A 12,322-nucleotide genomic window follows, 5' to 3' on the forward strand; every position below is an offset into this window, starting at 1 on the left:
AATTACAGGAGCACATTAGGGAGAAGTCGTCACTAAAATAGCAGTGCTCGCTGTGCTTATTATGGCTGCCAGTGTGCATGTAGGATAGCAAATATTCCATGATTACTATTTCTCTGCAGGGAGCCAATGCCTCAGGGTGCAAAAATAATCAGCGGTGGTACCGCATGTACAGAGCTGCCCGGGCACACTCCCACTCTCACTTTATACCTGAGTCACACATCGCGACGGATGGCTTGAAGAAGAGAAAACAAAACACAATGATGACTCAAGAGGACACATCCTAAATCGTGTCCCTCAAACGCTTAATCCCACCTGTGTGCATACACCACGCAACATGGGCAAACAAAGCAGAACTGTGACTGGGAGGTGCCCTGCAGAAAAAACACTGGGTTTACCATATAGACCATATATGTTTCGCTCAGTGTGTATGTTAAAGAAAAAGGGTGAGCATGCCCAAAGGTTGTCTTCCCTGCTGCTTGTTTGTTTTAACATTTCTCACAATTAAACCTCAAGGGCAAAAAAAAAAAAAAAAGGAGTCTCTACTGATTCATAGATGTGAAAGGGGAAATGGAAAGTGAGAAAAAGATAGATAAGACCATTACATCAATCTGATGGGATTATTACACCTATCCAAGCCTGCATTAATCCTCACTGAATGAACGTTTGAGACAATTAAAGTTCAGGAGTCAGAGACATTCTCCATGCGGTGCAATCGAGGCACTTTTTTTACGGCATCGAAATGTTCAACTATCAGTTCTAACAGCCTCATCCAAATAGTTTCCTGAAGTGAAACTGTCAACGTCTGCGTGACCACAGACTGTAATCAAACCTCGCCGTGTGACAGAGTGTGGCTTGCAGGTCTCTTGTTATAATTCTATGGTGGGTAAATTGGATCATCCATTTGCTGGCCAGATTTTGACCTTAGATGTGTACGGCTGCAATGTCCACTAACATGATGAAACGCAGTCATTTTCACTTGTAGGGAACATTTTACTTTTATTGCAGCCATGTAGTGTGTAATTAGTTATCTCAGGTTTTTATCAGCTCTTCATTTGTCACTAACCTTCCTCTCTCCTCAAATCTCCTCCTCTCATTTTCTTTACCCTCCGATCCATCTTTCCTCCCCCTTTTTTTTCTGCTACTTCCTGTCAATTCTTTCATCTTTACATCACACTTTCACTTCCCACTCTCTCTCTCTCTGCTTCTTCTTTCCCACTCTTCCTCCCTCCCAGATGCCCAGCCCACAGAGGCAGAGACAGCCGTGTGGAACCAGGTCAGCGCTGTGCTGGAGGAGGCTCATGGGATCCTAGCCGAGCTGCAGTCCTACAATGGGGCGGGACAGGAGATACGAGAAGTGAGCATTAAGCAGCAGTCAATAAGGGCTGAACAGTCGAGCTGCAGCGCAGTGTGTGATGCCAGAGTGGAGTACTGACATGTAGTGAACTCGTGCAGTAAATATAGACGGGGGGAAATGTGTGAAAGTATTTTTTCAAACAAACATCTCATGCAATATGTTGTTTTTGGTAGCCATGTTATGGAAGACTCATAAACATCATCCTTTAGAAAGCTGGTATGCTGGTCTGTAGCGTGTTCAGGTTACATTACCCCCTCCCTCTGCAGCATGAACGATTGCTGCTGATTGCTCAGCTGTTGGTGTTGCTCTACTTGTTAACAAATTGTGCTGAATCGTTTCCTCTCCTTGCTTCCTAACCTTGAGGACTTGGAAGCATTACTTAAGAACAGAAACTTAGGCAGACTCTATTTTTATAAACTATGAGCTTGATTATGTTTTTTTTTTCCTTCCTTTTAACATGTGTTAAATCTTAGCTGCTGTAGGGCTGTGAAGCCACGGCTGACATTTAGGAATATTTTATGTTTAATTAATCCCACCAGGGAGAAAAATTCAAAAAATGGCATGGAAGCATCCAGCTTTGAAAAAGCGTGTCATTGTCAAGGGAGCACAGAAGATAATAAATCCCATTAAAAGTCCAAAACATGCAATAAATCGATCACACTAACAACGATTAGCTGTGTAATCAGAGTTCATCTCCATTTTTGTGCAAAAATGTGTCTCAGCGTTGCACCGGGTGACACATTCCTTCATTATGATTAACATGGCCTCTCCTCCTGCTGTAAACACTCACTAGAAAATTTGGATTTATTCAGGGCTGAAAATAGTCCCCAACAACTGCACTCCTGTTTGAGTAACATTTGCTGAATCTGCAGCACTCAGCTGTTTGAGGAAATCAGTGAGCCTTTTTAAAAAAACAAAAACAAACTATACATTTGTGACCCTTTTTTAAATGTACATCTTTAATAGGAACAGATGGGCTTTGAAGACGAGTGGCACAGAAGCGGTAGAAGGTTGGAAAGTATTCAGAGATTAAGTCATATGTAGCTGATTCAAGATAAATATAGACTAACAGCAGCGTTGTCCTTTAAGAAATTATTTTCCCACTTTCTGGCTAATGTAGCTACAAAGTCTAATTGTTTATTGCAAATAATACAGTGAAATGTCATTAAGAGTGTTTTATGTGTCACGTGAATAAATCAAAACTTTAGCTGGTTAAGGACATTTGGTACAGATACCTCCATTTTTGTTGAACTGAAATCACAGTATGGAAGTTGAAAGTGAAAAAGTTACTCAACTGAAGCGTTGCTTTAAGGATTTAGGAAGATGGGGTAGTTTTTATATCTTTTTTTAACGGTAACTGTGTTTTTTGTCCACAGGCCATCCAGAATCCAGGCGACCTCGCTCTTCAGGAGAAGGCCTGGAACGCAGTCTGTCCCCTGGTGGCCAAACTGAAGCGCTTCTACGAATTTTCCCTCCGACTGGGTGAGCATGGCTATCATATACAGTCTACAGAGTGGTTTCGGATGATTTAACACACTTTCTTGTGGCCCTACAGGTGTGGAAATATATCTGCAAAGAGGCTATAGCATGAATCCAAATTTAGTTATCAAAAAAGCAAGAATATGGCTTCCAAATAGGTGCATGACAGGATGTGGCAGCAGTAGAAAATGAGGTGACGGGTGCAAACAGAAAGAGAAACATCACTCACATTCATGCCTCTTTGCTATGTCTAAATATGAGCCTTTGTTCTATTCTGACAAAGCTGTAAACGCCTCGGAGTCATCTTAGAAGTGTAGACGGCAGCTATTCAACAGTTAAAGGATGTGAGACATGTGACAGACAGCTACTGTTGTACATTATGCACGCATTGTGACCCTGACAAATGCGGTAAAGAGAACAATGTTTTAACCACAACGTATGTGTGTCGTTGCATAACTTTAAATAAGAGGTAGATTTGTTTTAAGGTGACAAAACAGGCAAGCTCATCTTGTTTCACACCGTGTTGCCATTGTGATTTTGTATGCAGTTTCAGTCTGGCTGCATTCCTCAACACACACACATGCACACACACTATGATGATGTCCTCTCAGCCATCTCTGCAGCATCCTGACCAAGCAGCCAGGCAGCCGTTGCTAGGGAAACAGTGGTACATGGTCGTCCAGCAGGGAGAGAAAGAGAGAGAAGTATGAGCAGAGAAATATAGTTCGGTTGCCGCCTCTGCTCTGCCTTCCAATAATACTTCGATCTCATGGACATTGTGTTCTCGGCTTACCATAAAAAGAGGGCTAACTAATAATTAATGATAATGTATCAGCACTAATGTATCCATGAGATACAGTACAACAGATATCTTGTAGATATTGCATGCCTGCCCTCTTCATGAAGAGAAAGAGATGAAATCTTAAGGACCAGGAGTGTACAAACTAGAAGATTCTGACTGTTTTTGCCCCTAGCACCACCTACTGATTTATGTATTTGATCAATGGGGGCAAGCAGGGGTTAAAAGGCCCCCCATACAGTAAACAACTGCAGTATTTCTTCATCCAATCTGTCAGTATGTACCCTCTGGAATCAGTGCTCGGGATAGGGACTGTGCACTCTGCGCTAACAGCAGGAGGGAGAGTGGGTTTCTGTCCAGGCCCTTTAGATGAAACACTTCAGTGCTGTATTTATAGAAGGCTCTTATACATTTTTAATGCAGAGGAAGGGATGGGGCCTCTGGAGACTTTGCTGCTGAGGCATTACTACCACATACAACCTTCTGAGGTCCAGCTCTGGTGTCTGATTTGTTACAGGCAGAAAAGCAATGAAAAGGCTTAGGTTCAACAGCGTTTGTGACACAGTGGATATGTAGGTTCACTTATAGGGTGTCCACAAGGATGCTCAGGTCACAGTGTGATCTCTATGGAGTACAATTTACAGTCAATGTTCATTTTGTCTTGTAGAGTGGGATTTGTTGTTAAAGCCTTTGGTCACCAAGGGCAAAATTAGAACTGCTGAACTGCTGAACCTTAGAAAAGGTCACAATTACTCTCCAGGTTCAGTCCAGTGTGTCGTGAAGAGACTACAGTCATTGTGTCTCGGTGATGCATGAGACTGAAATAGGTTGAGAAATGAAACCACCTCTTTTTAAACTTTTCTAATTTTTCCACACTGAAAACATCCATTTTATCAACTCGTTTAATTTTGTGCTCAACATTTCGTCTTGGCGAAATAAGTTGAACAGCTACACTACCATCTCTGCAAAGCTGTAGGCACAGCAGAGCTTTGACATAAATGCTACAATGATAAATCTAGCATGTTTAACTGCTACGAGCACAACACATCAAATCTCTGTCTAAACTGTCATAGGTTGATTAGAAGTGGCCCAAACCAGAAAAGACGAGTTTTTATGTGTTTTGTGCCGCTCACTCAGACCCAGAAGTTGCATCTGCTGCATTGATTTTAATCCTGTACACTGTGAGTCCAACAATTATAGGAGTGCAATGCTAAATGAGTGGAATACTTCTTAAGGGTCCACCAAAGTCATCAAGATTAATCCTGGGGGGAATGTTAATGTCTGTACCAAATTGTGTTGCAATCCGTGAAGTGTTGTGTTGAGATATTTCAAACCTCCCAATCAACAGAACCATCCTTACAGCCACATACCACTACCCCAACTGAAAATGTTAGGAACAAAAAGAGCTTAAGAGTGTGACAGACATGTTGTTCCAAAGCCTGAGGCCTCTAATGGTAAATTTCAGGTCACATTAAATGTTAAATCCCAGCCAGAAGGAGCCTTTTTTGAGGACTTGAACCCTGCTCTCGGAGGGGATCCAAAGGTCTGTTATGCTGCCTGAGGCCAGATCCCACTATAGAGAGGAGGTGACAGAACTGGAGTGAAGTGATTTCTTTTATTTGAAACAGTTTAAATCTTGCTGCTGCTGCTGCTGCATTTTGTTAAATCTGGCGACATGAAAGAGACTTCAGATCCAGGCCAGATTACAGAGATTTACAGCAGCATGAGGAGATAAAAGCATCCACAGCAGCAGTGTGACATGCAGATTCAAGCTTGTGCGAATACATTTCTGACATCTAAGTATTTTTGCAGAGAATGCCTTGCGCAGCCTGCTAGAGGCGCTGACCAGCCCGCCGTACGCTCCCATGCAGCACCTGGAGAGAGAGCAGGCCCTGGCCAAACAGTTTGCTGAGATCCTTCATTTTACACTCAGCTTTGATGAACTAAAGGTGAGGGCAATCGTTCTTGGTCTAATTACAACCCTCGGCCTTTACTGTCATGAAAAATCAATATCTTCCTTGAATTGCCTTTTTGAAAACCTAAATCATCTCCTCTCTCACCATGCAGATGACAAATCCAGCCATTCAGAATGACTTCAGTTACTACAGGAGGACTATAAGCAGGAACAGGCTGAACAACCAGCAGGTGAGGCCTTGGAAACATGATCAGATGTTCAGTTTTAAGCAGCATGGCTTCACTTTAACGACTGAAGAGTAGGCGTTCCTCTACTCCTAACACAAAGATGTACATGCAATATTTCATTTGCCATTCAAGTTAAAGCCAGGATTGGCTTTATCATTACTAGACGACGTGATTTTTTCGACAGGGTGTAGTTGATTAAAGATGTTTTCTGTTGGCACACAGCTGGAAGCGGAGAACGAGGTGAACAACGAGATGGCCAATCGGATGTCCCTGTTCTACGCTGAAGCAACACCAATGCTGAAGACTCTGAGTAACGCCACCACCAAGTTTGTTTCAGAGGTAGATTTCCAATTCTTTCCCATTAAGATCCATATATGAGTTATCAAGACCTTGTTAACACAAAGAGCGAGAGCCCAGATTTAACTCTCAGAGTTTTAATTATTGTTATGGGAAGCTGAGCATCAAGCAAAGGTCACATGAAAATGGCATCTAAATAATAAATCAAGGGAGCATTCAAGGTAGTCTTAGATGATGGTTGGGGATCTAAAGGCAGTGGTAGAGAGAGTACTGAGATCATTTATTTGTAGACCATTACTAGTCAAAGTCAGTGAAAGTATTATCATCAAAATGTACTTAATGCAGACAGATGGTCCCTGTGAGTGTTACACAATAATATATTAGATTATTGGATTATTATTACTGATGCATTATTGTGGAATTAAAGTTGTGGCTGGTTATTGTACTTAAACTACAATATTTTGTTAATTGTAACGTTGAGCCGTTCAAAGGTCCCATGTGTAAGATTTAGTGGCACATAGCAGTGAACTGGCAGATTACATCCAATTGAATCCTAAATCCTACAACCTAAACCTTTAATCCGAAACAATGCAATCATATTTTATATGCTCATCAAAACTCTGTTTATTGAGTTCAGAAATTAAATGCCCAAACTCGATCGAGAGAGTTTCTGCTTTATAAAACATTTCCAGAACTCTTTGTAACAAAGCAATGCTACTGACAAAAAACCACATTACTCTTCTGATCACCCAAGCGACACTCGTGTTTACTCATCACACAGTTTGTGGTCAATGTCGAAGCGTCCTGTGCTAAATGGGCACATGCAGACGAGAGCAAACAGTCTGCTATTAAAAGCTCAAAGAGCACAGAGTGAAACTGTAACGTGAGAAAAATGGCTGCATGGTCCAGTCAGACTAAATATATTACATCTAACTCACCATATAAAGATTTAATCTAAAAGCTATCTTTGTAAATAACATTATATATAACATATATATATATATAAACTTGTCCTTAGCAGTGGTACTGATATGAGGCTGAGGTGCCTGTGCTGGACTGTTGCATGACAATCTCCTTCCTGCTGCTGTCAAAACATTATTTTAGTGTAGAGGAAGCCTTTCTAACTTTACACCTCAATACTTCAGAGACTCGTGCAAAATTTAAAGGACAGGCTGGTCATGACTGCCTTTTAGCAAAGTCGCCTTACCAACCTTAAATTAAACTGCACATGTAGTTTGTCTCCATCTTGTGGTAGAACATTTTGTTCAAGTGCATACACTACACAGGACATTGTGCATTTGTTAGTGAGGGATTGTCTTCTTCTACTGATTTCCTTTTTTCCTCCCTCCTTCAGAATAAAACCTTGCCCATCGAGGACACCACAGACTGCCTGAGCACCATGGCCTGTGTGTGTCGTGTCATGCTGGAGACTCCGTGAGTACTTTTCACACTTTCCCTTCTCTCTATCATCCCCTTCCTCAATCCATCTCTTCTTGTCCTTCTCTCCAAAGGTCAGAAGCTTAGGTTTTAATTAACAAGCCCTTTCAAAGTGAGTACAAAAGAGGCCTACTGAAGTTTGTCCCACTAATTCAATACACTGAATGGCGCTAAATCATTCATACAGTCCTTCATGCTAGATTTAAAATCCTAATCTTTCATTCTTAGATGTCTTTATATGAAGAAAAAGTCATCAAGTCAATCACAATGCACTTCAACTAACAGCAGAGGTCTATCATTGTGTGCCCCGTCCTGTCCTCTGTTCATCATTTAACAATTTCCTCCTTGTTAAACTCCTTTTCTCTGTCGCAGGGAATACCGTTGTCGGTTCACCAACACAGATACCATGCTGTTCTGCATGAGGGTGATGGTGGGGGTCATCATTCTCTATGACCACGTTCACCCTGTTGGGGCTTTCGCCAAGACCTCCAAAATCGATGTGAGTACAAACAGACGCACATCTCTGCGATTTGACTTTCAGCATTATGAGACACAAAAATGTCTATTTATTCGATCTTTTGTACAGGCAACCAAACTTAAAAATGAGATATAAAAAGCTGGTAATCAGTCTAAAAACAACAAACTCACTATAGGCCTTGATATTCATCCAATGGGTCGACATCCCTAAAGAGGTCCCAACGTAAATCTGAGATGATTCAAGATAATAATTTTAGTGTTTGAAATACTGAAGAGGTTGACCTTTGAAACCTAAAGTGTGTCTGAGAAACAAAAATCACAAAACTTTTCGCATCTCACATCAGTCAGGCAACAATCCAGAAAGGTTATCATCCACAGGTTTAACCTGACGCATCGTCAACGTTATATCTGTAGATGTGTCGTCATTTACTGTTAGAAATGTGTGTTTTTGAGTCAGTGTGTGGCAGCGGCAGCAGCAGCAGGACATGAGGTGGATCTGAGGCTGCTGACCTTTCTCTAACACCCTGTGTTGTCTTTGTATTGGACAGATGAAGGGCTGCATCAAGGTACTGAAAGAGCAGCCGTCCAACAGTGTGGAGGGACTTCTGAACGCACTGAGGTGTGTGTAAACGTGTGTGTGTGTTTCAAATATACAGAGACATGACACACAAGGATTTCAGCATCTTTCTTTGTCGCCTTCTTCTACTTCTTCTTCTTCTTCAGGTATACGACACGGCATCTAAATGATGACAGCACCTCCAAACAAATCAGGGCCCTCCTGCAATGAGAAAGAGGAGAGCGGCGGAGAGAGGGAGGGAAGACGGAGTGCACTTGAAGGAGGAGAAAAAAGAAGACGAGGAGGAAACAAACGCCAGTGGCTGATAAACCTGTTTGTTTACAACGAACAAAGAAAATCATCTCCAGGTTATGAGAAAACCTGTTGATAATAAGAAGAGGAAAATAATTATATATATTGTCAGCTGTCCATCATTCTGTCTCTCATTTTGTAAAGTAAGAAAAGAGAAAAAAAAAAAAGCCAGAAAAGAAAATATAGATATATATTAAAACAAGTGAAACACAAGCAGCAGATGAAAAATAAGTAGGATTAAAGAGGAAGCTATATTGCAAAATTTAAGGTCAGAACTGAAGCAAACTGAAAATGTACAAAAAAAAAAAAAAGGGTTCATGTTCCAGCAGTAGTCTGACAAGTATTTTTGCACACACTTTGAAAACGCCATCTCCTTTCCCCTGAAATCTGAAATCTTAAACTGATCCCGGAGACTTTCCTTGTGCCCCCCTCACACACTCAGTTTACCCAGAGGGGTTTTTAAAGCTCTTGAGGTTTGCAGATGTAGTGTTGCAGTTGCTGTCTCCTTCAGCTGGACCGATCTCCACCCGCAGGTGATTTATGAAGCAATGTGATGGATACTCTCCGGAGATTTGCTTCTACCTGTTTTGTTTCTTTTACACATCAGTGCAGCTGAAGGAAAGGAGGCAAGGACATGAGTAGTCTTCTTCAGGATGCCTCCATTTTCACCTTCATCCCTATTCCCACCCATCCATCCATCCATCCATCCATTCATGGGATATGTGGTTTCTCCTTGGCACAAAAAAATTCCACCCACATTGTGCGCCCTTAACGCTGTATATGCTCCAGCACAAAACATCTTGTGAGTTGTCTGGCTTTACTTGAACGATGTTGTTCACTCTTTCTCTTTCTCCATGGTGCTAATGTGGTTTAGATATCACAGTACTAGCTTGTTAGAAATCAGTGGGAAAAAAACAAAAATCTCAAACTGAGGAACAGCGGATTTGCTTTTGGCTATTCTGTGATTTCATGTTAGTGCACAAACAGGGATGAATGACCTGTAAGATCCAAGAAAGGCATTCTAGGAAAACCACAGCACACTTACTTCTTCACCCAGTGCCAAAGCTGATTGGTTTTTGCTTTTATTACATCATCAAGCCAGGCTCGAGGACGAGGCAGGGCGGGGCGGGCCGGATTGAGGGGATGAACTCTAGTAGTAGTCTTGTAAAACATCAATGACGATCATTTTAAGTACATGTGAGGATGAAAAACACCACGAAATGACACACGCACACACGACACACATGCATTTTAAGGAAGAGCTCTGAGTGTCTTCAGTGTAAATATGTGGGCAGGCATCTACATGCTCAGCTTGGGTCCTCAAGGAAAAACACAATGATATCTGCATACAACTAGAGTTCTTTCTTTTAGTACGAGGTTGTTAAAGAACAGAGTGATTGAATACGTGGGAAATAAAAATTTAAAAAAAGATTCAAAAGGAGATTAAAAAGAAGTGCTGTACTTTGGATGTCTATAGCCCTTAGTCTAATTTAATTTGATCTTATAATATATTTTCTATACAGGGGTATGTGCACAAGCATATTCTGTATAAATATATAGATGGCATGCTGTAAAAGTTCTGACAGAAATGTGTAAATAAGGTGTTTTTATTCATTTTTAATTGTTCAGTGACGCTGAAATTGGGTATGTGTTGTCTCTCAGAATTACCATGCGTTTGGCTTGGACCATCGGACTTGCCGTAGTCATAGGTTTCAGAAATTCAGCTTCATTATGGCGAATGAACCAGAGGGAGGGGAGGGATGCTAAGGTGGTTGGGGGGGTAGGGGCTGTCCATTTGCTTGTTATTTTGTACATTTTGTGCAACAATAAACTTGTCATTTATTACATTCAAACACTGATGTTCTGTGTCTGTAGAGCTCCGTCCCTGACATTAGGTTTATTACTCATTGTTTTCATTATGAATGCAACACTGATTCAACCTTTATATTTATTATGAAATCAGCTGTAAGCACACACAATGACACTGTTGATCACATGAAGAGTGCTGCCAGCTGCTGCAGCGCAACCGGTGAGTTTCTTTGCTAATGGTCATCATCTCAATATGATATGTTATGAATATGAAACTATGTGTAGTTAACTAACATTTATATTTTAACGGATAGGTTCACAATTGATCAAAGCTTTCTTTAAAAAAATAATAAAAATCAAGGGCCTTCCTCCTGATTCTTTTGATGTAAGAGATGGAGGACAAAATCAGTCATAATCCGCTGCAAAAAATAAACAAATATGAGGCTTCAGAAGTTAAACTTAAACATATTTTTAGTGAGAAATGTCCCTTTGTTGTCCCTCTGCTGTGATTCACTAGAAAACACTGTATGAGAAATACCAAAAGGAAATTTTGAAAAATAATTTTATAGATATCCACTTGATTTGACTAACTGATGAAACCTTATAAATCACAGCTTTAAGATTAACTTTGGAATACATTTGATCCTTTCTACTGGAACATGGAAGAGATCCCTTAATGGCCAGTATGTACAGGAAATCATCAGGAGGAGGTAACGGTGGTGGGTAACAACAAGCTGCACAAACAAAACTAAAATATTACCCATCACTCTGCATCTTGTTCCGAGCCTCATGCATCTTCAACATTATATCTGTAGATGTGTGGTGACCTACTGTTATCTTGTTCTTCTTTGAATCTGTATGGACTCAACTTAAAGACCAGCTGGGAACAAGACAGCAGCGTGCAGGTACTTTTATTGAACGATGATGAGCAAGATAAAGTTGTTTTAATGTTAATATTTATATAAATTAGTTTTTTTAGAAGTTTTATAAATGAGACAGTTGTGTCTTGAATTAAATTGAGTGTAAAAATGTTGTTCCCTATCCAAATCCACTGTAAGAGGTCTTGAAGTGATTATTGAGGTAGCAATCAAACAAAACTAAAACTACATTTTGCTAAACAAAATTATGTGTTATTAACTGTTAACCACTCATAGATGTGACAACTCTTTACATACAAAATAAAAGAAAGTTTAAAAAAGAAAGAACCACTAGTGTAAAAGATGATCATTAGGAAACATAATACATGTTTGGACACCAAAGCCCACATTATCACTGTCACACCTTTCATAAAAATAGTACATTACATTTGATCGCAGAGTATATATTATCATGTTGTTTGCAACACTAAATTGTCTTTTTTAAACTTGATTTGTGGTTTCCATCCTGAAACACTGACTTCATCATATAATATTTCATACTTCATGCTTAAAGCTTCAGACAGAGCTGTGAGTGTCACTCATCTTTTGATTTGACTGATATTTATCAGTTAGTCTTATAATTGATTACACCGTGTGGTACAGTACAAGTCCTTCTCTTATTTTAGGATGTACTAAAGTCATGTTCTCACTCTGGCCACAAGGGGGCAGCAAACGATCATTTATTATAACACCTATTATAACACCCAACCAATTAAGAATATGGATAATACGTGTGATTAACC

At 40.4% G+C, this 12,322-nt stretch overlaps 1 protein-coding gene across 3 annotated transcripts in view; it reads left to right on the forward strand.

Annotated features, from left to right (window-relative positions):
* fam49al (family with sequence similarity 49 member A, like) overlaps positions 1-9,444 on the forward strand; it is a 29,613-nt gene extending 20,169 nt beyond the window's left edge. For all 3 annotated transcript variants that reach the window (XM_019275462.2, XM_019275461.2, XM_010750369.3), the window contains 9 exons: positions 1,233-1,354; positions 2,731-2,836; positions 5,445-5,581; positions 5,700-5,777; positions 5,997-6,113; positions 7,426-7,505; positions 7,881-8,007; positions 8,534-8,604; positions 8,709-9,444. In XM_019275462.2, coding sequence (XP_019131007.1) covers positions 1,233-1,354; positions 2,731-2,836; positions 5,445-5,581; positions 5,700-5,777; positions 5,997-6,113; positions 7,426-7,505; positions 7,881-8,007; positions 8,534-8,604; positions 8,709-8,772 — 902 coding nt within the window. In that variant the 3' untranslated portion in view covers positions 8,773-9,444. The remainder of the gene's footprint in view (positions 1-1,232; positions 1,355-2,730; positions 2,837-5,444; positions 5,582-5,699; positions 5,778-5,996; positions 6,114-7,425; positions 7,506-7,880; positions 8,008-8,533; positions 8,605-8,708) is intronic.
* The last annotated feature ends 2,878 nt before the right edge of the window (positions 9,445-12,322 follow it).

The sequence above is a fragment of the Larimichthys crocea genome, chromosome XIII, assembly GCF_000972845.2.
Source record: "Larimichthys crocea isolate SSNF chromosome XIII, L_crocea_2.0, whole genome shotgun sequence".
Lineage (NCBI taxonomy): Eukaryota > Metazoa > Chordata > Actinopteri > Sciaenidae > Larimichthys > Larimichthys crocea.